Below are 27,478 nucleotides of genomic sequence, written 5' to 3' on the forward strand. Positions count from 1 at the left end.
CTTTTGGCCTTTCAAAATTCACACTATTTTTTTAAAAAAACATATTTCAAGCTGGCCTCTTCATACTAAACAACAAAAGTGGGGAGGTAGAACTGCACATTTTTTTCAAGATTGTAAGGCAAATAAATTCAGGTTGATTTTGTGATCTTAGCAACAGAACAATGTAACAGCCCTCCCCAGACAGAACACTGTGTGCCATCACTGAAAGCTAAACCAAGAAGAGAAATGACTACAAAATCTCAAATACCATTCAAGTACATCTTACATAATAAAAGTATGTTTTGTACTGATGATATTTAAAAACAATTCAAAACTTTACAAAGACAAGTGTTTTAACTATAGCAGGAAGAGGAATTGGTTCCTCTTTTTATTTCCAAAGTACCAACAAGCAAACTGTCTGAAGATAGCTTTTATTTGTTAATTTCACATGGAAAAAAGTATGCAAGTTATACTAGATTTAAAAACACACCTAACACATTAACATAAGCCCATATCCTGATTTAGTATCTAAATAAAGCAAAACTAGCAAAGGATTTTCCAAATCCTTTATCATTCTATTCATGATGCAACTGATAGAAAAGGTTCTTTACAAATATTCCAAGTAAAATTTACGTAACTTGATTGCTAAAATACAAAAGTTTTCAGTACAAAAGTTTCTTTGAATTCACCTTTCCCTCCCCTTCCAAAAAGCACCTAAGGATGTAAAAGGACAAGAGCAGATGGCTAGTCTAACAACCAAACCCTCACACAGTAGTTTACTTTTGAATGAGAATATTAAAAAAGGACCATCATAAAAGTGAGGGCTGCTTTGGGGGTGGGAAACCCAGAATATTCAGTGTCGATATTTCACATTTCAAAAAGCTATATATATGGTTTCACTTACAAAAATCCTCATCTCTGTGACAAAGGAAATTAAGGCCAGACACAGCTTTAAAATTCACAAAAGGAAATACAAAAATATGTTGTGCTTCCAAGGAGGCTCTCCTCTGCAGGAAGGGATTAACATAATTGAGAAATATAGATGACTGGAGTTTACATAATTGCACAGCTTTTGTTAGCCGCTCGTGGATCTCCCTGTTTTAAATAGAGGAAAACAGTTTCAATTAGGACTATATTAGATATATTTTAAATCTTTCATCAATTGTAATGCAGCATATGCACTGTGTAATAAAATTACTAATCTGCCTTTTTTGCCAAGCTATAGCACTGGGCAAGTGGGAGAACAAAGACAACTTGTTCCATTAACAATGTATTTTTGAAATAGGAGCCAGAACATGAACAAGTCATATGCACCTACAAGGTTCTAGATTCTTACTTGTTAGTACTATACAAGATTTTCTTCCCGTTTCTATAATGTATTGCTTCATGTACTAGCACAGTATAACAAACCTGAGTAAATTCTTGCTCAGCAAGAACTAGATCCAGCTGCTAGTTCCAACTAGACCACCAAATCCAGCAAAATCAGTTGATGTGTTAACTTAAGAGGCTTCCTGGAGATCTGGGACCTGGTGCCATCAGGATATAGATGACTCCAACCCTGTTAAGGTATGTCTTTCCATATCATTCCAGTGAAACTTTTCCAATCATAAATTTGTTCCTGCAGACTTTTGATTGACTCCTGATCAGTTAAAGATCAAGGAACATGGATTCGGCCAGATTGGGTTACACTGTCTGAAAACACAGTAAAGGTTTTCACCCTAGCTGCATTCATTCTTTGAGACATCAGATCCAGCCTTATTTACATCCCATTGTGATTTTTATAATATGCTATATGTGGAGCTCCTCGGAAACTCCAGCTGGTCCAAAAGGATGGAGACAGAGTAAAAACTGGGGCTGCTTATATGGAGCAAACAACTCAGTTGTTGGAAAAAATCCATTGGCTGTCCATGTGTTTGCACATATTATGCACACTATTCATGGAAGAGTGTAAAATATTTTAAGCCTTCTGCAGCTCTGTAAGACAACCATCTAACACAGAGTAGTCAACACTGCTTTGTCATCTCATTTTTTGTCAACACCTCCTTTACTATAGGAATGAAACATGCATCTCAGCTCATGCCTCATACTATCTTTCCAATGGAAAGTGTCTATAACTTTATAGATAAGGCAATTTATCTAACTAAGAAAAACGTACTCTTTAAGCACTAATAGTAATTTAAATACTCTGGAACTATGTAGTACAACAAAAGTGCTTTTACTTTCACAGTAATTTGAATGTTCACTGTTTTTACTGAATGTGAAACAAAAATCAAAATTTACATTTAGAAAGGCAGCAGTAATTTAACTCTGCCAGACAGACAAAACACCTGCAGAGTCACTGGGGCATTTTCTGTTTTCAATGAAAATCTGATGCATTGTGATGTATAAAGACACCCAATATGTCCACAGGAGTGTTTGCAGATAGGGAGCCAAGGTACTCCATTTACCCAAGCACTCAACAGCCAGCAATTATGGGTTCATTTTTTTGTCTGTGTATGGTACAACACAGCTTATCAATAAGCTGTAACATATACCCTATATTGTTAGTAGACAGTATTTCTGCTATCTATTAACCAAGTGACTATCACTCAAGAATTAAGGTACCTGCTGGTGGAACAGATCCTCCTCTTCAACAGCTTCAGCTGCTTCTTCTTCTGCTTCGTCTCCCTCCTCAGCTTCAAGTATGGTTGTTTTGAAGACTGTGCTTCTCTGAGCAACCTCCTGTTAACAGACACAAATATTTAATTAACAAATACTTCCAATTTCCAAAATAAGGAATCCTGCTGAACACTTGTACCTCTGCTGTCAATTTAAACCTTGACCAGACAGTGCAGGTATCATAGGTTAAGCACACTATTTCTTCAAGTGGAATTAGCAATTTAATTACAGAAACATTATTATATTGTTTCGAATCTAGTTGAGCCATTTTTTTCTACATTACCTCTCCCTGAGGGTTTTTCAAGAGAACTTTCACATCTTTTCCAGTGCCCCAAGAGTTCTGGTTCTTCCAGATGAGGTCTGAAGGAGGACTGGCCACTACTCCAGCATTAGCGGCCCATATCTGGGTAGGGTGAAAAAACATGCAAGTACATCTTCCAGAAAGGATTCACGCAACTTTTATTTATACCAGTGGCTACATACAGGACAGCTAGAATACAAACATATAATTTTGGAATGTTTGGTTTAAAGGTACCAATCCATAATAGTAAAGAATACTGGATATAGTGTGGCAAAAGAAGAAATAGCCCAAATGGATATTTAATGGAAAAGATAAGAAGATACTGGAAACTTAATACACACACCACCAGTCCTTTTAAAGCAGAGTCTCCTCTGTCACCATTTTCTTGTTATCACAGTAAACACTTTGGGAACAAGCATTTACAAAATTATACAGGTATGTTGGAACTATAAATATATAGCTTATCAGCAGACTATTGCAATTCCTTAATGAAATTAAAAATAAATTTCATGAATAATGGCAGAAACCACTTAACTACAATCTGCATGACATATGAATATTCAATAAAACAAATTTCACTTACGGTAACAGTCTGGCCTGCTTTCAGCACATATCGTGAGGTATACTTATAACTGACAGAAGTATCTCCAATTTTTCTGATCATCTCCCAACCTCCCATTGGTTGATCCTAAAGAAAGGCAGAGGTAATGTTTCCATATTAAGCCTCTATACTTCCGAATACTGCAATATGCAACATCTAAGCCATCTTTTACTGTGATACTATCATCTGATAATTTGAATTGTTTTTCCGCATTCAAAAAGGATAAACTGTCTCTTAATTACTTGCTTAAGGCTTTCTCATTGACAGTGAAAGCTTTTTAATTAATGTGTTTTTTGATAATTATACTTTTTCCTTTGACCCACCAATCACTGGAGTATACATTCCAATAATGTTTTTGAAACCAAAGTCAGCCCTTGTGTTGTGATGTAGTCTTCGAGTAGAGATCCTACTGGTTGTATTAGAAGAGGCAGGAAAACTGCTCATGAGAAAGACTCTGATAAGGAGCAACAAAGGAAGACAATCCGGGAAATACTTACGGAGCCCACTGATGATGATACCTTTGAGGGCTTTGAAGGGGATTATGGGGCTGGGAGTCAGGAGGATGGGATGTCAGACTCTGGGAGTGAAGTGATGGGAGTGGACTAAAGTTCTGGAGATCCGGGAGATTCTTGAGGAACCCACAAGCAGTGGTACATTTGAGGGATGGCACAGAGAAGATACAGATGGATCCCGGGGAGTTATGGGTTTGGATAGAAGGTGGACTGGCTGGAGAGATCGTAGAGGGGCAGCAGCTGGAGATGGGGCATTGGGCGGCTCCAGCTCTGATGAGGATTTGCAGCACCAAGGTTCAGCTGTGAATGGGGCGTTAGCTGGCTCAAGTTCTGAGGAGGACTTGTAAATAAAAGTAAGTTTGTTGCTAATGTGGCCTTGCAATCGGCAAGGTGTTTGTTGGGCACTTTCGGGATCTGTTTCAGAAGACGTGTTAGGAAGACTGCTTTGGGACGTGTTAACCTGGGTTTTTAGTGGCAACGGGGGCTGGCATTGTGTGGGTTTGCGCTGGATTGTCCTGTGTTGGTTTTATGCATTAGCTGCCAGCTTGCCTCCGTCGCTCTGGCTCTTTGTGTTTACCTTGGACTGGAATTCATTGACTGTGACTTCTCCCCGACGACTTGGACTGGAACTCTATGACCGTGACTTCTCCCTGAAGACTTAGACTAGAACCCGATGCCTGTGACTTCTTCCTAACGACGCGGACCAGATGTGGCAGCTGTGACTTCTCCTTTACGACGCGGTTTAGCTTTAACTACGTTTTGGGGCATTGTGTGGCCGTTGGTCACTGCTGGTAATTGCTGGTAGCTTTCCTGTGTTTGTTTAGCTCCAACCAGCAGGTGGAGCGAGTTCCCAGCCTTTTCAACTAATTTTTTTTTAATCTGGATTATTTCCCAGGATAATCCAGATTATATCCTGAGTTTGGGTTTTTCGAGTTCTTTTTGGAGATTGCTACTTCACACTGAAGAGAAAGTGTTTTGAGCCCTTTTTCGGTTGCTTCTTAGGCTCTTTTGTGTTGCTTTTTTCAATAAACTGAGTTATTTATATTGGCTGGCGTCTGACTCGTAACACCTTGTGTGACATTTTACTGCAAAACCATTCATTAGATTTACAATCTTCAAGTATTTTAAAGAAATTATTTTCATAGGACAAAATGCTTGCTTCAAGAACATTTTTACTGTATTGTATTCTGTTTCCTACTTCAAGCATCAAGAAGAAAATAAGCTGTATGTTTTATTGCCTCCAAAATTGGAACACGTTACCACTGCTTTATTTGAAAGAAAGAGCATGACCAACATTTATGTACCTGATCCGAAGTATTCTTCAAACGAATAAACTTCCCATCTACATCAATCTCCTCAATGCAGATATTTCCAGTAGCAGAAGCAGAATGGGAGATGCTGACACTGCTACTGGCCTCTGATTCTTCAACATCAACCCTCTTTCTTTTCCCCCTTGTGGTACGCACACTTCGGCTTGATGATGCCCGAGAGACTGTCACACGAGAAGATGGACTGGGAGTCAGTTTCAACCTAAAGAAGGAGAAAAACCATTAACACCATGAACACTTCAATCTCTTCCTTCTTTTCTCCCAGGAGAGGAACCAGTACAGGTAGTCTCCAAGTTACAAACATCCAATTACAAACAACTCAGTTAAGAATGGGGGTGAGACAACAGGAAGTGAGCGAAATCTACCTCTAGGAAGCGAGTCACTCTTGAAAAGAGTTATCATGGGGAAAGGGTGCTTCAATGAAGCTTCCTCACACACACACACAAGACTGGAGTTACACTCTAAAATGTACCTGTTTTGACTTACAAATTCAACTTAAAAACAAGCCAACAGAACCTATTTTGTTCGTAACATGGGTACTGCATGTATTAGGTTTTGTCAACATGGTTCTTTATTAACTGCCTCCAATGTTGACTTTCAAATGAATATATTCCACAAAGGTTAAGAACTTTCAAGACCAAAGCTCATCTTTGAATAAGAGATTTGTTATCAGCATATTATTTTATGCGGCAGGGAGAAAAGGTCACAATTTTTGGTCAAGATACAAAACAATTCTAAAGTGGGATTGTAGTGAAACAGAGAAGATCTACAGTTGCTTCCTAAGATTTGCCCCCTTGCATTAGCCCAGGCAGAAGATGGTGATGTGGTGCACTGACCTAAGACAGGTTTTATCTTATCACAGCTTCAGGGTGTCATAATTTTACAGCCCAAAGTCAGGGGAATAGAGTGGCTTTGGACCCTCAGGATCAAAAGCTGGCTAAGTCCAGCATTGAGACCATAGGATAGAGGGTTGATATTATCTTCCTGGCTGCCAAGTTCAACCACCAGTGGAACTTCCCTCTACTATGAAAGAACAGTGTAACCTGAATCCTACGCCATCAGCAAACAATCACTCAAGGCCAAAAAATGTTAAGGTTTGGAAAGAGGCAGGCCTTTCTATTTTTCAATTTCAACTGTCAAAACATGTTGTTACTCATATGAAATCGAAAATCAATGGGAGCTGTGTCAATTTGAACTGGGCAAGTAGTTATGCCTACACAATTTGTAAATTAATTTCTAGCCTCCTTCAAATGAGAAAAAAAGTTCTTACCTTTCTTCTTCACCTTCCAAAAGCTTCCTGTATGCATGGATTTCCATATCCAAAGCCAATTTTACATCTAGCAGTTGTTCATAATCATTTAACTGCTGTTGCATCTGATCTCTTATTTCTGCCATCTCCCTTTCTTTCTCAGAGAGTGTCCTGCGGAAGTTATCTCTTTCTTTAGCAAGGATTTCCTCCAGCTCTTGCATCCTCTCTAGCCATCCTCGAGACTAAAATGTTAACATAAACATAATAATAATAATAATAATAATAATAATAATAATAATAATAATAATAATAATAATAATAATTTTATCCTTGTATCCCGCCCCATCTCCCCGTAGGGACTCGGGGCGGCTCACATGGGGCCTTGCCCAACATCACAATATAAAAAATCAAAACACATAAATTTACAACAATAAATCAACAATGTCAGTAAAACCATCATAAAAACAATATTGCAAGAAAAACATAAAACAAAACAAACAAAAAATAACATAAACAAAAAATCCCAACAATTTTAACTTCTGAAACCCAATACTCAAAAAAGTCATCAATGAAAAATGCAATGCATTATTGTTTTTAATCTAAATTGCCTATTTTATAAGTGTCTGTTTCTACATACTGAAAATGGCAAAGCAACTCACTACAGCCATGAATTACACATTTCCTAGTTTGTGCAAGATTAAATCAAGGAAGTCACTGAAATTTTACAAAACCTGTTCATTACAGGAACAGAGATATCATTCATCCTATTCAAGATTTTGGCATTTTCTCATTTAATGATAGCTTCCCTGAGGCCAGAGCAGGCCTAAATACATGGGGGTAATCAAAATGCAATTAATTTAAAAGAGTGCTTGTACTCTGGGCAAAAAGTGGGATTTTGAGCTGAAATTGTTGGTTCAACCACCATTAGTTAATATGTTGGTAACCATAAGATTAAAATGCCAGACTTCATGTATTTGAACAAACAAGTTATAATTTTCAAGAGTTACAGTTTTAGACCCAGATGTATCTTCCCTAAATTAATCATGTAAAAATGAAATAAAACAGTAAAAATAACTTGAGGGAAGACAATTCTGTGTCTAAAGACCACAAAATTACAACTTGTTTGTACAAATATATGATGACATAATGCCATTCAGAGGACACTAATTCTGTTATCAATAGCAATGGCTATAAAGCTGGAACAAATATTCATGCTATCACTATATAACTAAAAATAAAAACAGTAGTTGAAACTGACCTTGGAATACTCAACTTGTCTGGTCTGTACTAAACAGGCATGGGCCTATCTTCATGAATACAACTATATATACTAATTTTTATTCAGTTAATCATACACTGGTGTACACAAAGGCAGAAAAGATCACCTACTTAAAAACGAACTCTCTTTGTTTTAGGGGTAACTCCTAATATATATGCATGGACATAGATGAAATTTAGAGAAAAGGCAATCTCCTGCCCCAAATTAAAGTGCTAAAACAAATTAACTCACATTACACACACTCATGCTAAGAGTGGATGGGAGGAAAGAACATATTACTTCTTTTGGATTAAAGGATCAAGTTACCCACTGATGCAGAACCTTACTGAAACTTTCCTCAAAGCAAATACTCTCTTCTATATTTTAGGAAATAGAAAGTGAAGACTTAGAAGAACTTGACCGTTCAATCACTATCTTCTTGGGCTCTAGAGACATCTTTTCCCTCAACATCTGTCTACCCCCAAAGTAAGACCTTGAGAAATGTAGTTAAGAGAAGGCACAGAAACCGCATACATCAATACATTAAAGAGATACAATTATCTCTTGACTTGCAAAGTGGTAGAAATTCAGTCATTGCTTCAGAGCTATTCCTCCTCCCTAGTTAGCCTAGTCAGTGCTACCCCCTTCTTCAACAGGTAAGATTCATAAACCAGACAGAAACACATGGAACATTGTGGGATGTTCCTTATGCAATTCATACAGATCTCAGAAATACATATCTTTTAATGAAATGACTAGATATTTCACTCCTTACCTCTTTCTGCAAATTAGCAAGTTGGGAAGAAAGGCTGTCAATGCGCATGCGACTTTCCATTAGTTCTTCTCTTACTGTGCTGGCTGCAGAACTACTCATTTCAGAGGAGAGTCTTGCATTCTCAAGCTGAAAAAAGGCAAGCAGAAAATATTCACATTTGATCTGTAAACCAATACAGAACAAGCACTAGAACTCAAAAATCAACATTATGAAGTGAAGTGTAACACTTGTGAAATACAGGAAATGTATCAATCAGGCTGTTCTTCAGTACATGTGCAATACTTCCTGGGAGACTGTCCCTTCAACCACAGAAAATATGAAATTATTCTTTCCAATTATACTCTGTTATTTGTTCAACAACTGTGTTTGGAGGCAATAAGATATATTTTTTTACCTTGTTACATGAGGTAATTGACTCTTGCAAGTGTCTAATTAATACAGCTACATAAGCAGCTCAAGACATGTTTTCATTGTAGCACTTGTCTAACACAACCTCTAAATGTTTTTTTTTACCTGACAAGAGACTGTCAGCTTGACTTCACTGTGCATATATAATAGAAAGGAGGCATGTGGTCTACTGATCTGTTCCCTCTTGTGGCAGGAGTCACTAGCCAGTATACACCAGTATGCTTACTTGTTGCCTCTGAATTATCCAATATGGGAACATTTAATAAGAAAAAACAGCAATAATCTTCACGTGAGTGTGAGATTCATTAGAAATGACATCCAAGCAAGTGTGTTTTAAGAATTATCCAAATGACCAGTTAATTAACTCAATTAAGCTGAAGTTATTTCTGCTTGTGACAGCCAGCATGGTGTAGTGGTTACAGAATTGATTTATGGCATTGAAGACCAGGATTCACCTCTCTGCTCAGCATGGAAACCCACTAGATGACCTCAGACAATTCATATACTCTCAATCTCAGTAGAAGGCAGAGGCAAACACCTCTCTGCCAAGAAATCTTGCCAAGAAAACCCCATGATATGTTCACCTCAGGATTGTCATAACTCAGAAATAACTTGAGGCACACAATAGAAACAAACTATTTCTTGTTCTTAGAGGTTTTTTAAAGGTTCTGTTACAGCTCGCTCTCTGTATTATTAAAGTCACTTGTTGACTTATGGTGACCCCAAAAATTTCACATGGTTTTCTTAGGAAATGGATAGTCAAATGTTTTCCCAGACCTCACCACTGAAATTAGGCCTACAGTATCAGATAGTCATTGATGGCATGCCATCCAAGTACTAATAATGGCTGGCTCTACTTGGCATCCAAAATCAGGCAGGATATGATGCCTTTAGGATATTTAGGCCCTAATTTTAGTTAATGCTGAAGTGAATTTTGCAATGTGTTTAAAGGCAGCTTCATAAGATAGCCTACAGAAGAAGCATATGCTGTTTTAATACCTTATATGGTTAGCTAAACTTTAATATTAGTGCTAGTTTAAAGGGGCCCTTGGTGGCAAAGTGTGTTAAAGCACTGAGCTGCTGAACTTGCGGACCAAAAGGTCCCAGGTTCAAATCCCAGGAGCGGAATGAGAGCCCGCTGTTAGCCCCAGCTCCTGCCAACCTAGCAGTTCGAAAACATGCAAATGTGAGTAGATCAATAGGTACTGCTCCAGCGGGAAGGTAATGGGGCTCCATGCAGTCATGCCGGCCACATGACCTTGGAGATGTCTGTGGACAACGCCGGCTCTTCGGCTTAGAAATGGAGATGTCACCAACCCCCAGAGTCGAACACGACTGGACTTAACGTCAAGGGAAAACCTTTACCTTTAACTTACTAGTTTAAAATTTTAATTTAATACCAGTTAAAAGCAGTAATTTCAGAATCTTCCAAGTTGGGACATGATGTGCATTGTAACCCAACACATATTGAGGGTATTAGGTTGAGGAAGGCTACTTCAGAAGACAAATGTTTCTTTTTGGAGACTTCCAAAATCTCCATAATAGCATCATTTTATGTATTCAAATGTAAAATTAAGATATAACTTTACAGCAATATCAAGTTTACCTCAACTTTATAAAGCAGAAAGAAGTGAGCAGAACAGATTTGCTGGCTAGATATGTAGCACCCAGAGCAACTACTCTGACTGCAGTGATAATTTTTAAATTGGGATCTGCCTTGTCCAACACAAGGAGTGAACCATTTGTTCTGCCAATGACTAATAGAAATCAGAATCACAAACTGATTGTAGAATAAGATCAGTTCTTCCATTTATGTACATATGCTCAATTTGAACACTAGCCAAAATTTTCTGCACTCTATTAATACTAGTATTTATTTTCCATTTTTCTTTCACCTAAATAAAAAAGATTGCACACCAAGTTTTATTGGTTGAGGTTAAATCATCTGGATATACTTTAAAGATCTGTTAATATTCTAAACTTAGTATTTTTTAGGCCATGGCTACCTACCCCAAAAGCTAAGTAGACTAAAATCTAAATTAAAATTTGCATCCAGAAACAATGTTCACTAATTGCACTGCAAAGTCTTTCAACACAATTATTAGAATGCGAAGATATGCGAGAGCAAGTTACCTTGGCATGGTAAGTCTCTTCAAGTTCCTCCTTGTACAATTTCACTTGTGCATCATGCTCCTCTCTCATTTCCTGAAGGGCTTGGGCCAATCTGTGTTCATATTCTATTTGTCGCCCAGAATCCACCTCAACAAGACGCGTTTCGTGCTTTCTTCTTGTTTCATTGATTTCCTACAAATAAACAATAAAAATACATGTGGCTTAGAAATGCTGTCATATGAAATCATTTTAATAAGACAACTTGTCAGATCATTATGCAAAGTAAAGTTTAACACCACTGACTATATCCCAATATTTTTTTTTCCTGATAAACAGAAAACCCTCACTAGAGAATGCTGTGTGATCATGTTAAAGAACACCGATAAATATGCATACCCAGCAAACAAAATCCCTCCTTTAAGAATGAGAAAAAACATTCGGAACACGTGTTTGGAATCTACTTCCAAGAAAATATCATAAAACCTTCTTCTGTTGCTCCAAGATAATATCTCAGAGCAAGAATAGACAACAGTAAAGGGCTTGGAGGGATACACTGGCAATCTAGGGATAGCTATACCTACATTTTTTACAGCATTGTATTAAAAAGGTATTTTAGGGAGGAATAGGTCCCCTCATTTCCACAGAGGGTATCAGGTGCAATTTTACCATTTTCAACACCTATCCAGCCCCAACTTGTTGTAGGCCTAGGAAATGATTTTTTCTGCAAAGAGAAATAATTAAAAAATCTTTCTAGTTCAGTTTTTTAATTAGGCTTCTTCTGGGCCAATCACTGTTTTGTTACTGTGTTTTCAGGTCATTTCTGATTCATGGCAACCCTATGATGGGTTTTCTTCATATAATTTGTTCAGCGGGTGTATGCTTTTGTCTTCTTCTGAGGCTGAAAGAATGTGACCTGCCCAAGGTCGTCACCCAGTGGGTTTCTATGGCCAAGTGGGAAACCCTGGTCTCCAGAGCATTAGTCCAACACTCAAACCATTACGGTACACTGAATCTTAAAAGCTGAGGGGAGGCGGAGAAAATATGACAAAAGTTCCTCCCTGTGGTATGCAATGCCATTTGCGACCTTTTTTAAAAAAACAAAACAAAAAAACAACAAAAACCCAACATCATTCTGAATTGGTTTGCACGTGTTTGTAACCACACACACAAAAAAAGATGTGGTCATGTGTGTCCAGCATGTCGTATTCTTCCCACTCTTACTTTAAGTATTAAACAGTATTACCTCTTCGTATATATTTTTTCGAAATTCCAAATCTTCAATCAAACTTTGACAACGATTTTCAAGATCCACCTTCAGTAATGTTTCATCAACCAGCTGTTTTTTAGCAGCTGCTAAAGTAGCTTCAAGCTTAAAAAGAAATATTAAAAGCATATTACTAAACAAACTGACAAATAAAATAAAACAGTACCTAACAAGTATTCAAAGAATTGGCCAACTGTACAACATAAAAAGTACAGTCAATGCTTTCATAATCCACCCTTGTAATTGAGTGTATAATCCAAACAAAATCAGAAGACACTGATTTTGTTTGGATACAACAATACTGACTTAACTACTTAAAGTCTTTAATGCAAAATCCTTTTTACAGTATCTTAAAAAGGATCAATAGCTTCCTATACATAAATTCATTTAAATTTATACCAAAGAGAAATATTACATGTACAAGATTATTTGCAGCACAGTTCACTTATTCAAGTACAAATCCCTAAAGATATTCTGCCACTTGATTCATCTTAATGTAACTATCTCAAAAGTGAACTCAACCATCATGTCCTGTCCAGTCTCAATCCACATCTATCTTTGGAAAATTTGCAACCTAGGATGTGAAACTTTGTTCTGGTGACTGAAAAATGGAGATCTGACCAGAATCTGGTATGATTTAAGCCAGTGCTTTTCATGTTACAAAATAAGACAAAAGAAGATTCTGTGTTAGTAAAACTAATTGTGTCTTACCTGACCAATTTGATCTTTCAGGTCTTCAAGGTCTCCCTCTAGACTCTTCTTATCACTAAGGGCTGTGGCAAGTGCTGCTTCTTTAGCATTCAGAGCTGCTTCAAACTCTCGAAGTCTAGCCACGGCTCCATTAAGCTCAGATTCTTTCTTTGTATAACTAAAATTCAAACCAGAGTAATTCAGTTCAATTTGTTATTATTGTTATCTGCTGTCAAGATGATTTCAAGTTATGGTGACTCTTATAAATGAGACCGACCCAATCTAGTCATCAGTTGTCATAAACTTAAGTTGTGGCTTCCTTGACTGAGCCAATATACCTGTACTGAGGTCTTCCTCTAATCATACTGCCTCCCAATTTATCAAGCATAATCATCTTTACCAATGACTAACACCACTTCTTGATGTCCCAAGTACAACAGTTTCCATTTAGTTAACTTGGCTTCTAGTGAGGGTTCAGGCCTAATTTGCTCTTGAGTCTATTCAGTTCAGTAAGATTAATTAAATAGTGATAAAAACACAAAATATTTTTCTTGCTTAATGACAAAAGCATGCAATACCTATACAGTATATAGCTATTTAAATTTCACAAATTTAGTGTCTTAGATCATTCTAAAAGACCTCAACTAATTAATTTTGAAACAATTTACTTAATGTTTATTGTCAAAAGAACCATTTTCTATTATTTCTACACTAATTTGCAAAAGCGACTACAGCATTTAATTCTCATTTTAAATTAATTTGTGTTTTCTTTAATTTTATCATAGTTAATTTTAAAGTACTTAAATTTTTGTTGCATAACATCAGCATATAAACCTGTGATGAACACTTTCATGTGAACAGGTTTTTGCAACATGAACATTTTTAGCCCAAACACAATAGAAGTTGTAATTAAGATCACAGAGATGCTATGATTAAGAATAGCTTACATTTTACAGAGAAAGATTAAAGAGCTAAAGAGTTTTTGGCAAGCATAGAACCTCAAATACAAGATATTCAACAGTCTCAAAGATTTTTATCAAAATGAACTAGTTACTATAAAGTATGAATCAGAGATGTGAAGGCATAGGGGAAAATTAAAAGCTAGCATCTTTACTATAAATAGAAGACAGAAGCAGCTCCACGAAGGACTTACCCATTTGTGAAATCATATAGGTGCTCTCCACTTTACAACAGTCCATTTCAATTATAACTTATTTTATCACATAATACCAGCAGTTGCAACCTTTATTTTTTGGGTGCCAAAATTGGTATTTAATATTCCTTGTATAACAGTTGCATCTTTGATTTTGACAACATTCCTACTAGTGTTCCATTTCCTTTCACGTCTCTTGCTGCCCTGCCCTAAACAGCTTTACCTGCTCGCCCACCCTCTTTCAGCAAGGGCGTTTCACTTGGTCACTGTGATATGGATGGTGTGATGGATGATGTGAAAGGGAGGAATCCTTTCGATCCCACTGCTGCCACCAATTTGTGATAGAGGAATGATTGAATGATGATTGTGATGGTGATGTGATGTTATGATAGCCAATTTGTGATTGCTGTTTCCTTCCTGCTGAGGGGATTTTTGAGTCTTTTAATCCCTCTAGATTATATATATATCACCTTTATATGAGGGGAAGGATTACAGGGGGTGATCTTTATTTCAAGATCCCAGCCTCTGTCTCTGTAGTCAGGGACTTCTGTGTTGTGGTTCCCTTTCTGAGGTAAATGTGACTATTACTCTTCCCCAATTAGGTGATTTATTAAGGTAACTGCCACCAACGTGAGGCTTTTGAATTATCACCGATGAAATTTGGCTCCACAGACGCAGATGAGATGAAATGAGTCAGTTGTTAAGAACAACAAGTTTATTGCATACAAAGCTTATGGTTGCAGGTTGATTGATTTACTTATGGAACTTTAGATAAACAAGTGGTTTAATAACTCTTATAACCACCACAACAGTAGTCTTTGGTGTAAATCCACTCTCACTCTCCTACTGATGATATAAATTGTAGCGAACTCTAACCTCAGCTGAGCTCCTTAGTGAACAATGTCCCAACTACAATAAAACTTATAATTTGATCTACTACCGACCAAATCCCTGATCACTAGTCTTTTCTCAACTAGAGATCTTAACTAGGCTCCCTTTAGTCTGCCTTGACTAAAGATTTTTGGCCAGGCCTGTCTCCTCAGCCCTTCTTGACTGAAAAGCCTCCAGCCACGCACACACACACTCTCACTCTCGCTTCTCTTTTTAAAAACTCCCTTTTTTCCTTTTCTTGGCTCCGCCCACTTCTCCCTCTGATGAGCTAGACAGCTCCGTCTCCTTGGTAACCGCACTACTGTGGATTGAAACAAGATGGCTTATGTTTCAGCTACTGTTAACTAAACACAAATACATACTCAAACAGTCAAAATTAAACACAATAACTATGACTTCTCCACAGTCACCTATCTATCTGCCCACCCATCTGCCGGCATTTCACTCATTCATTCCTCTCCTCGCCCACTCACTCACACCTTCATCCACTCACCTATCCATCTACTCACCCATCCATCCGATTACCCACCAGTCATCCCTTCACTCACTCACTCACTCACTCACCCATCCATCTGCCCACCGCTTCACTCACTCACTCACTTAGTCGCTTGCCTGTCCATTCACCCACTTCACTCACTTACTCACATGTCCATCTGCTCACCCACCTCCTTTCAGACGTGGGTGAGTTGATGGATGGACATGCAAATGAAGTGGTGGGCAGATGGGTGGGCAAGCAAGTTAGTGAATGAAGTGCTGGCCGGTGAGCAGGAGGATGGAGGGGTGAACAAGAGAACAAAGCACCCTTTTGCTGAAAGGGGACAGGCAAGCAGGTAAAGCTGTTTAGAGAAGCAGTTTCATCAGTGATTTAATAAAAAGTTATTGTATTGGTACATAAAACTCCCACATTTTTCCTTGAGTAAAAGTCACACACCCCTTTCTCTCAAAAAAGGGATAAATGTTGACTCTTAAAACGGTGAAATATGGCAATTAGAACCAATACATGTGTTGCATGCCCCACTCTTTTGACCTGTTTCATGTTTCCATGGTCTTCTATGTGTTGCTTTCTCTCTCCATTCATACCTATAAACCTTTTAAAAATAAGACTGGGTTCAATGACCTCGTTTTCATTCATGATTTGGCAGATAAGTGGATGACATCTGTATTCATTATTCAGCTACCAGCTATTTAGCTAGGAATGTGTGCCTGAGTTTTCCCTAGCATGGTAAGTTTGTTGTAAATCAGGCTTGATGTTGGTTTGAACTTCTAGTTGTAGGGAAAATTCAAACTAGTTTCAATGCATCAATAGGTAACATAGCTCAACCAAAAAAATTCTTGGTGTCTTCGGTTGTAAGTCTGCTCCCATTGTTATTTGGGCCACTGATTCTGAAAATTGCATTGGATAGACCACATCAGCATTTTTTAAAAATGGTTGTCATGATGGGCAATCAGATGAAGACTGGTATTTGGCATATGTTCTGTATCTCAAAACCTAGAGCTGATAGGGGGGAAACTGGTGCCATTTTTGGAATCAGTAGGTCAAATATATCCAAGAAACAAGTCTATTATCTGATGCACCAAAATGTGTATTGGCCAGTGTAATGGGAGGGTAAATAACGATTGAGTCTGATCCACAGAATTAAGAAATGCTTGGCACTTATATTTTACACGCAAAAATATTTTCTGTAAGATGTACCTGTAGCCTGCCACTCCACTTTCAGTAAACATTTATCTTCTAGCAAACATTTGAGTGGAAAATCTCTGCAGGACAATATTTCTGAAAATGGGGAAACTTATATTGTGGCAGGTGACTGAGCAGTGTCTCGGGCCCTTTCGAACAAAGATCTGTAAGCATCCAGGTGCCTATTAGGTAGAAACTCTTTTTAAAATGGTACATTCAAGACAAGTGCTGGGAACTATACTACATGATGTACCAGCAGTCCCTGAGTTACAAACGTGGGGGGAGGGGGAGCAATAGGTGGGCCCAGGGGTGTTAACCCTCCCCTATGCTATCCAAAACATTTTTAAAAATTGGCTGGAGTTACACATAAAAAGTGTACCCATTCCAACTTGCATATAAATTCAACTTAATAGCAAATCTTGTTTGTAACCTAGGGACTGCCTGTATAGGTGCCCCCTAGACACTTCTTACTTGAAAGGGTATGCAGAATTGCAAAGGGATGTGCAGCCTGGTTTGGATACTCTTTGGCAGGTGAAAACATGAAAGCAGGCATGCACTACAGGCTCCCCTCTAATTGCTCTATATACAAGTGTTGATGCACCTTCACTTCCAACGCTTTCTTTCTCACCCCACTTTTATTCTCTCCCCTTTTCTGTGAGCGCCTAGTAGACGAATAGAGATGTGCATGGTATTTGTTTCATCTGTTTCATTCGTCTATTTGTTTAGTATCATCCATTCAGATGCACTAAACGAAAAATGCCATTTTTGGACGAAACAAAGGCAACATGAAAGAAAAAGCGGTCATCGTGCTTGTTTTTGTTTTCCTTTTATTTGGGCTGCATAACAAGCAGGTACTGACAGAGGGCTGCTTTCCCATTACAGCTGATGTGTACAAATGGGTGTTAATAATATTAATATTAATAACAATAGTTATTCTGGGAACCTAAGCTGAGTCTGAGAGAGGACTGCTTCCCCATGACAGCTAATGTGTGCCAATGGGTGTTAATAATAATATCAGTAACAATAGTATTGTGGGGAAGAACCAAACGTTTTAAAATTTGCTGGGCTAAAAGGGGCCTAAATGCCCCCCTTGTGTGGCGATTTTCAACCCTCTACCCAAAAACCGAGCCGGGGGGGGGGGGGAAGCCTTGGAAGCCCTCCCATTGCAGCGAATGGTCTGAAAAATTTTGTTTTTTCATAAGCCAGACGAAAATTCTATTCGTACAGGTGCCCCGTTTTCGGAAATGAGGACAAATACAAAACTGATACAAAATGAATGAATCTAAACAAAATGAACAGTGATTCCATACAAATGCACACCACACTATAGACAAAGCCAGGACACCCTGCTTGCTCTTTTAAGGCACTTCTCCAAACTTTCCAAAGTGCTTCTGAGTGTGGCTGAATGTGTAGTGTAACCTGTTCATTAGAGAGGATAGGCGTCAGAGCACTATAGGTTCTGCATTTCAGTAATTTCCACTTTAACTGTAAATAATGAATGAAATAAAGAGAAGAGCTGCACCAAATCAGATAGTTAAGGAAAAATCAGTTCAAAATCACAAATGTACTAGTTGAAAGCAAGATTTCTGCTAAAACAGGACAGGCTACAAGCACAACAGATGCAGGAACTTGTCAATATAACTGCACCGCAACTAAAGGAGAATGATTCCTTTAAAGCCTATTAACTCTCCAAGCAAGTACTCCCCTTCAATCTACCATACAAGTATGAAATTCAGAACAGCTGTTTTAACTTCACTTATTTTGAACAGTTGGACTGTGCACCAGCTGAACCACAGATAGTCTGCTCAATCAATCAAGTGATTGTTTTAGCAACAGAGCTACAATGAACATGCCTTTTCACTATGATTTTCCTTTTCTAAAAAAAATGAAGTGCTAATCTAGAAAAGAGAAATCTTAATGCTCTTAAAATTGATTGATAATTATTTTTAAAAGCCCACATAGGTATGTATAAAAATAGCAGCTAGCAATCCTACTGCGAAATCTAAAGCCCTGTCAATTAACAGATGCATATTTTCATATTTGCACCTGTGTACTTTGTGAAGGAGGCTCTTTAGCTACAACAAATAACAGTTGTACAACAGCACTTTGAGAGATATTTATGTTGCCCTTATATGTAGTATTACTTCTAAGCAAACTGTTTATTTTTCATTTAGCTGTGTTTTAACTGAAGGTTTAAAATACATGAAAATAATTATTCAAACCATGTGGGGAAAATTGTAAAAGATTATAAATATGTACAGTTACTGAAGCACATTTTGTTTCTGCTAAATAGTTTTTAAATGCATGATTGTGATGTCTGGTTTTAGGCAAACGTGAACAATTTGACAAGGAACTTACAAAATAAGTTTATACACCAAGTTGAAAAGTATTTGATAGAGTAAATTTAGAAGCAAGCAGTAGATGAAGGAATAAAGCAAAAGTGTAAAGGAAGTAATCAACCTGCCTTATCCACAGCACTGCAACACACTCCAAGGGGAAGAAATAAAAGATTTACAAAGAATGATAAGCTGCCTAACCTATTGTTTTGCCTTTTCCATGCATATGTCTCTTCTAAGGAGCTGTCTGCTTTGTTTTTACTATCAAAACAACTGTCTAAAAAAATCAAGGTAAAATAGTGGCTCCTGTGCAACAAGATCCAAAGAACCTCATAAACAGGGATCATGTACAATCCAATACTATTTGTTAGGGACTGCAATAGTTCGGTCACTTCAAAGCCTTGTATAACAGCTAAGGATCTGCCACTGACGCATCAAGAGGGTACATTTTTGTGGCAGGGAAACTTTAAAGATAAGTTAGGATAGCGAAAATGAATGCATCAGTATTCTACACATAAAAACAGAGGAATAATTTCTCTTGTTTGAAAACCAAGAATTGAGAGATCTCAAAGAATTATTAAAATGTGTTCTTCAGTTACAAGATCACACACATATATTTGCTAAGTGGGACAGAAGACAGGAAAGATAACACAAAGTCTTCCCTGTGTCCTATGGAAAAGACCTATGTACCGTCTCTGTTATGTAACTCGGGGACTGTGTATTTTCCTGGTCATGGCAGCTAAGCAAAGTCAAGCCTGGCTAGATGGGAGACTGCCAAGGAATATCTGGTGCTGTGAGCTGTATTTCAGAGGAAGGCAATAGCGAATCACTTCATTACCCAAGAAATCCTGTGAAATTTATGGGTCAGCCATAAGTCAATAAAGTGAAGGCACATATACACACAGCAGGTCGTGTCCTTTCAAGAAAGTTAGGAATTAACTATGCTACACACAAACACAAGCAATAATACCAAGATAATTGATCTCATGCCTAAAAGAAGAGAAGCAAAGGAGAGGGCAAAGACTAAAGAAAGACACTTCGCATCTTAATTCTGGTAAAGATTTAACATAGCTTTTGTTTCAGAACCAATTTATCGATTAATCCATTCATATTTCAACAATCACATCTGCTACTTTTCCAATCGGATCAGTCCAAAATATTTTAACAGTTACCAAAGAGAAATATACTGATGAAATGTAGGATATCAAAAGTTTGTAAAATTTTTCACAAATGCAAAAACCAAAAACCCAAACTTCCAATGTTGCTCCCCCCCCCCCCCCGCCTTTCCCTGGCAATTACTATTCTTCTATTTACTTGCCAAGACATATAAATAATCTTAGTATTTATTTTGTTTCATCAGATTAGAAATTTCTGTACTAAAAGATATTTTATATTATACTGTCCATGTATCACTAAGTACATTTCAAGGGACTTAAGAGATCAATGTCAGACATTTATTAATACCAGAGACACATACCTGGCTCTGTGAGGACATAACTTCAGCTTACCAAAACTCCTAAACTGCAGCAGGCACACAAGTTATATTCTAACACTGCAGTTCACAAAAGCTAGAGGTATTATTTGAGGTAATTAGTAATGTTTAGAAGCAGTTTTCCCAAGCTTTAATGTCTGCCCACCTGATATTATACCATTAAAAGCTTTGCTGACAAAGCAATGTTAATAAAAGACTTTTGAACATGGCAGCAACAAAGCTTTTAACTCTAATTTATGCTGTAGAAAAACCAGTTCATGATTCAAATACCCGAGTTGAATCCAAGAAAAATATGAACAATATCACAAGCAAAATATCAAATGCACAGGATTTTCTCACTACACATGCATCCATAGTGCATGGGGTTATATGATGGTTTATTCTGGAATTATCAAATGTTTGCTAACAAGAAATTTTACCTCAGCTTGCATTAAATTTCTTTAGATTTGAGTTAGCAAGATCTGAGGTCTATCTAATGCATGAAATATTTCCATGTACATCTAAAGGTAGAACCAGAATACAGTTTGCTAATTCCTGACATAACACATCTGTCTCCATCTGTCAAAAGTATTTCTGGGATCCCTTGAGAAAACAGACACTGGTCAACCTCAAATTTGATGAGAAAGATATATCTGGGGTTGAAAAATAGATGCTGTGGGCCATGTCACACATTTTTGCTCTTAATGGGCATATATGCCTCTAGGACAGTGATTCTCAATCTGTGGGTCCCCAGGTGTTTTGGCCTACAACTCCCAGAAATCCCAGCCAGTTTACCAGCTGTTAGTATTTCTGGTAGTTGAAGGCCAAAACATCTGGGGATCCACAGGTTGATAACCACTGCTGTAGGAGGAATGTCATCTATATTAGGCATGGGGGATCATTTCCACTCCCCAAGTGGAAATGTCTGAAGCAGTTTCCCATCCACAGAGGCCTAAAACAGGCCTGGAGGAATGCAACAACAAAATGGTGTATGCTTTCCCATTTATATTGGACAACTGGAGCAGGATATGGCTATACAAGGCCCCAGGCATTACATCTGGATATTACCCTATTCTGTACTAAGTCATGATATAAAAGAAAAACATCAACATGATAGAAGGAAGTTTTTTTGTAAGAAAGGTTCACATTATGAAAAAGAATCAACACCTGAGCAGTTTTCACAAGTTCCAAAATGATAAAAGATATACCACAGCATTCCAGTTGCTTCCATTTGACAATGGTGTCTGTCTAGAGGTGATGAGAAGTACAGTTCAATGGTGCCTGGTGGATGACACACCCACCACCCCCATACTAGATAAGTGTAATGAAGTTAAAGGTTTATAGAACTGATTGACATTTTGTAGCATTCACTGGACTATATAGTGGTCCCACGGTATGCACTGTTCATTCTGTTGTACAGCCCTTAACGGTTTGGGACCCACCTACCTTCGAGACCGCATTTCCCCCTATGAACCCGCACGACCTCTTCGCTCGTCGGGGGAGGCCCTCCTCTCGCTTCCACCAACTTCGCAGTTGTGGTTGTTTGGGACGAGGGAGAGGGCCTTCTCCGCTGTGGCCCCCCGGCTGTGGAACTCGCTCCCCAGGGAGATTAGGCAGACCCCTACCCTACTTTCTTTCAGGAAGAGCCTGAAAACTTGGCTATTCCAGAAGGCCTTCGTTGACTGATCCTTGTGGGATCATGTTATTTACCTATTAAGCAGTAGACCCTCTGGATTGTTTTTAGGATTCATTCAGCACTTTAATTATACACCTGCTGTATAATTATCCCTCCCTGATAACTTGATATTGCTTTGCACCTTGGCCTGGATCTTTTGACCCAAATCGGGATTTAAATATTATTGTGTATATTGACTTTTATGACTGTTTTTAATCATGTTGAAGTTTTACTGCTCGGTTTAATGTTTTATCTGATTTGTGCTGTCGTGTCTGGGCATGGCCCCATGTAAGCCGCCCCGAGTCCCTCCGGGAAGATGGGGCGGGATATAAGAATAAAATTATTATTATTATTATTATTATTATTATTATTATTATTATTATTATTATTATTACAAGCTGCTTGATTGTGAACATGAGCAGCTGACAGCCCGCCCCCCACACACACACACACTGCTGTCCCACTGCATTTTAATAGGAATATCATGGGCCTGGAGCCCAGTGGCAAAGTGTGTTAAAGCACTGAGCTGCTGAACTTCCAGGTTCAAATCCCGGGAGCGGAGTGATCACCCGCTGTTGCTCCAGCTTCTGCCAATCTAGCAGTTCGAAAACATGCCAATGTGAGTAGATCAATAGGTACCGCTGTGGCGGGAAGGTAATGGCACTCCATGCAGTCATGCCAGGCACATGACCTTGGAGGTGTCTACGGACAACGTCGGCTCTTCGGCTTAGAAATGGAGATGAGCACCAACCCCCATAGTCAGACATGACTGGACTTAACGTCAGGTGAAACCTTTACCTTTACCTTACCTATCATGGGCCTGGATGCAATTCAGGAAAAATTCTCTATAGGAGGCAACTGGAAAGAACAACTGTACAAAGAATAAACAAGGATTTAATATCCAAATCCTCCTCAAAATGATACAAAGCAACGTTTCTCAAACTGTGCCCATCCAGATGTTTTGGACTTTGGCTCCCACGATTCCTACCAACTGCTAAACTGGCTGGGACTTCTGGAAGCTGAAGTGCAAAACACCTGGAGGAGCACAGCTTGAGAAACACTGATATAAAGCATTAAAGACCAATGAAAACAAGCACATTTCCAAATACTAAATTCAGAAGCATGTATATTTGGGATCTTTATAGATCTCATGAAAATTCAACCAATGAAGTACAAGCTTCTTCTTTAGTCAAGGTACAGTAACACACACTTGGAAAAATTATCAAAACCACTGAATTAACCATGCAATGCACTGTCCTAGTAAAAAGCACAGAAGCAACCCAAAGATCAGATTAAGACTTAAAACAGTTTTTAAAAAGTGCACAGTGCATCAACAGTAGTGTGGAATCTCATCTTACATGAAAAGGATAAATCACAACTGGAAGAGAGAACTAAAAGCGGAGGGCAGGAAGCTTTTAAGTTTCATGGTGTGTTTTTTTTTAATCCAAAAAAGCTATGATCTAATCCCCACTTTTTCACACAAGTATTTTTAAAAAGAGTACAGCCAACATTGTTTACAAAAAACTATTGCCAGAGTGCTGGCAGTAATAAGTATATAATGTTTTTAAAAGGAACATTAAAAGATATATAGAAAACTTGACTTATTTTCTTTTAATAGTTTAGAATATAAACTTTTCTACTATTCTTTTAATTTTAAGTCAGAGGTATGTGGTAAGTTTTTGAATTCTAACTGTATGACCAACATATCTTAGGAAAGCACCTCCAAACACAAAACAAAACAAGAACCTTGACAACGATAAACATCTGGATGTAAGTTGGTATGTTTCCAGTTATCAACCCAGGAAAAATAAGGAATCTTTCACAAACCTGTATTAAATACTGTATTTAATACTAATAATTAGTGGTAATTGTTGAAATATAAAACACATTTTGCTTAAATCAATGCAAGGAAATAAAGTTTCCTTTCTACTTCAACTAAAAATAAACATTTCATATTGACATAAAGTCAGGCATGCTGTTTAACTTCAATACAACTAATAGATGTTTCTGTAACTGTCAACAATACAACCAAGAAAGGACTATCACCCATAGAATTTAAGACACCACAAATACATAATACAATCAGAACACTGCTTGTCCCCTTAGAAGTATACGCCCACACTGTATATTTCTCCTGAAGTGGCCGGAAATTCATCATGAACACACGGGTTGCCAGAGGAAAGAGCAGGGGATCTTTTCATTCATTCAAAAGCTAAGACAACTAGCAATAGCACATGGCAGGAATTGGGAGGAGTCAAACTACTGTACTATTACTTTTATACAATGAACGGGAGAAAAGAACAATAACCTCTCAAAGCAGGCATGATCCTAATTTCTCAACAGTTCAAAAATATGCACACTGTGGACCTACTTGCTGTAATTATCACACTGGTTGTAGCTTCTCAGCAATAGTGCTTATACCATCAAGCACACAAAAGACATATAGGGATAGGTCTACTAATAGAAGTCACAAAAAGAATTCTAGAAAGTTAAGAATACTGACCAGCTTACACAGTCCTACAAAGTGGGGCAGTAGAGTGCTATTGAAGGTGGTGATATATTAATTGCAACCCCACCTCCACCCCCAGGAATGTCAGAAGCCAGACAATTCCCCACCCATACAAACACCAAACCATGCAACTGTGTCTCCCCATATTTGAAACTGGAGGAGAAATCTCTGTCCTTTCCTAGGAGCTGCATTTCGACCCTTTTTATAAACACCATTTGTTGGGTACATTAAGGCAGCCAGAACCTGTGGCAAAGTATGCACTGGGTAAAAAATATCTAGGTATTGAAAGGGGTAAAAGGGAGGAAAATGGCAAAATCTTGCGGGATTTTTAAATGTTGATGTCAAAACAGTCTTGCATTATAGTGGGTTTTTGGTATGTGTTAGGGTTTGGTTTCAGGACCCCTGCATCTACAAAATCCAATGGCAAAATCAAAGTTTGCTTTTGGTGAATATTTTCAAGTTGTGGATGGGTGAATCCGTGGATATGGAGGGTCACTATGGATATTCACAACCTTCTTCTATGTCTGTTCCTAGATACTTTGCTTCATGTGTCTGAGAAAGTATAATTATTCTAAAGAAGTTTGTGCTACCAACTCTTTTCTCTAAGTAAGTATTCAGGGTGATATTTCAGACTAACATGGCTATGTCTTTGGAATCAAAGTATATTAAGACTCAAGGTGCAACTACACTGTAGCATTAATACAGATAGACACCACTTTCACCACCACAACTCAATGCTATGAAATCATGGGAGCTTCTCTGCCAAAGGGTGCTGGTGCCTCACCAATCCACAACTTTCTATAGTATTGAGCTGTGGAAATTAAAGTGGTGTCAAACTGCATTAATTCTACAATGTAGGTGCACTCTTAAGAAAGCATATGCTACTGACTTCATTCTCTCAGTGTCTAAATTGCTACAGGACACTGATATTCTATGCCCCTTCCACACAGCTGAATAAAATCCCACATTATCTGCTTTGAACTGGAATATATGTCAGTGTGGACTCAGATAACCCGGTTCAAAGCAGATACTTCTAGGATATAGTGCTGTGTGGAAGGGCCCCCAGACTAACAGGGTTCTGTCTTGGGAATCAAAGCATAATAATGCACCTTCACCAGCTAATAGTGGCATACCCAAAATAAGGAACTATGGGCCCTTCCACACAGCCCTATATTCCAGAATATAAAGGCAGAAAATACCACAGTATCTGCTTTGAAATATCTGAGTCCATACTCAGATAACGTGGGATTTTCTACCTCGATATTCTGGGATATAGGGCTGCGTGGAAGGGCCCCTAGAGAAGGTGGAGGAGAGGTTCTCGGGGTCACACGTTCCCGCCATAATCCCTTCCCCCTTTTAGGCGAGTGGATTAGCAAGAGGGAGGCGGGTCAAACCTGCAATGGGAAAAGGGGGAGTCTCTTGTCACATGTGCTTGCCATGCCTCCCCCCGCCCGCCCCAAGGTGTCCCTTCCCCTTCAGGAGTGTGCCAAAGGCAGGGCAAGCCCCTCCATCCACCTGGGCCCCGGCGAGTCCAGTCCCTCCTGCGCTCACCTTCCGAGGAGCTGGTCGTGCTCGGCGCGGACCTTGCCCAGCTCGATCTGGAGCTTGGCCCTCTCGCGGGCCGTGTCGTCCAAGGCGCGGCGGGCGTCGGCTAGCTCGGCCTCGTAGAGGGTCTTGAGGCCGGTGAGCTCCCGCCCGCGCACCTCCTCGCGCTCGGTGACCTGGAGGTGGAGCGCGCTGTTCTCCAGCTCCAGGCTCCGCACCTTGTCGATGTAGACGGCCAGGCGGTCGTTGAGTTCGCGCAGCTCCTCTTTCTCCTGGAGGCGGGAGATGCGCGTGGGGCTCAAGGGGGTACTGGCCGCGCTGCTCCTGGTCCGCTGCCCCACCGGCGTCGAGGCCATGGTCATCGCCGCCATGGCGGGAAAAGCAAGGCAGGAGAGAGAGGAAAGGAAGGAAAGAAGGACTCGAGGAAAAACAAAGGCCGGGCCGGAAGGGGTTAAGAGCTGCCGCAGCCTACAAAGCTATCCCGTTAAAAAAAAACCCGATTAAAAAGAAGAATAAATCAATTAGGAGAACGCCAATCAATGCTGAAGGAAACTAATTGGAGTATGAGCAATGAATGGGCACAAATACTCCACAGAGAAGGCGGGAAACGAAGGAGAAGAATGAGAGGGAGGGGCGAAAACAAATGGGAGCAAAGGAGGAGAAAATACAAGAAATACAAGCACTTCTTGGCTCAGCCACAGCCAGAAGGGAAGGGACAAAAAAGAAGGGAGCACTAAATCAACGCCGAAGGTAAACAAAAGGAGAATTATCTATGAATGGAGACGCACAGAGAAGGCGGGAAACGAAGGGGGAAGAATAAGAGGGAGGAGCAAAAAGAGACCAAGACGGGGTTACAAAAGAAGCCCGAGAAGGAAGGAAGGAAGGAAAGGGGGAAGGGAAGAGGGAAGCAAAGAGAAGCCGAGCTCACAAGTGAAAAGCGCGACGGCGATGGCCGCCTCCCGCTTCTCCTCCTCCGCCTCCCGAAAGGCCCTCTGCTGCAAGGAGCACAAAACAGGCGGGCTCCGCGAGGAACCAATATGGCCGCCGCCGCGCGCTTCAAGCCAGCCAGCCGTCAGTCCCCTCGT

General features: G+C 39.1%; 1 protein-coding gene across 1 annotated transcript; it reads right to left on the reverse strand.

The window, feature by feature from the left end:
* Nucleotides 1-394: 394 nt before the first annotated feature.
* On the reverse strand, nt 395-27,478 carry lmnb1 (lamin B1). Its single transcript, XM_003216405.3, has 11 exons — nt 26,400-27,478; nt 13,157-13,313; nt 12,425-12,550; nt 11,203-11,373; nt 8,662-8,787; nt 6,650-6,870; nt 5,356-5,581; nt 3,522-3,626; nt 2,921-3,040; nt 2,584-2,700; nt 395-1,074 (listed from the first exon to the last, which is right to left on the reverse strand). The coding sequence occupies exons 1-11, from the start codon at nt 26,762-26,764 to the stop codon at nt 1,033-1,035; spliced, it is 1,776 nt and encodes a 591-aa protein (XP_003216453.3). The 5' UTR covers nt 26,765-27,478; the 3' UTR covers nt 395-1,032.

This window comes from Anolis carolinensis, chromosome 2, assembly GCF_035594765.1.
Source record: "Anolis carolinensis isolate JA03-04 chromosome 2, rAnoCar3.1.pri, whole genome shotgun sequence".
NCBI lineage: Eukaryota > Metazoa > Chordata > Lepidosauria > Squamata > Dactyloidae > Anolis > Anolis carolinensis.

What these genes read in the sequence shown, in the direction of transcription:
- lmnb1 (XM_003216405.3), bottom strand. Translation starts at nt 26,764, where the DNA reads ATGGCGGCGATGACCATGGCCTCGACGCCGGTGGGGCAGCGGACCAGG. An exon ending in AAGCAGGCCAGACTGTTACC is followed by an intron (nt 3,041 to 3,521) that starts GTAAGTGAAATT and finishes CACCCTACCCAG; the next exon opens with ATATGGGCCGCTAATGCTGG. An exon ending in TGAAAAACCCTCAGGGAGAG is followed by an intron (nt 2,701 to 2,920) that starts GTAATGTAGAAA and finishes GTCTGTTAACAG; the next exon opens with GAGGTTGCTCAGAGAAGCAC.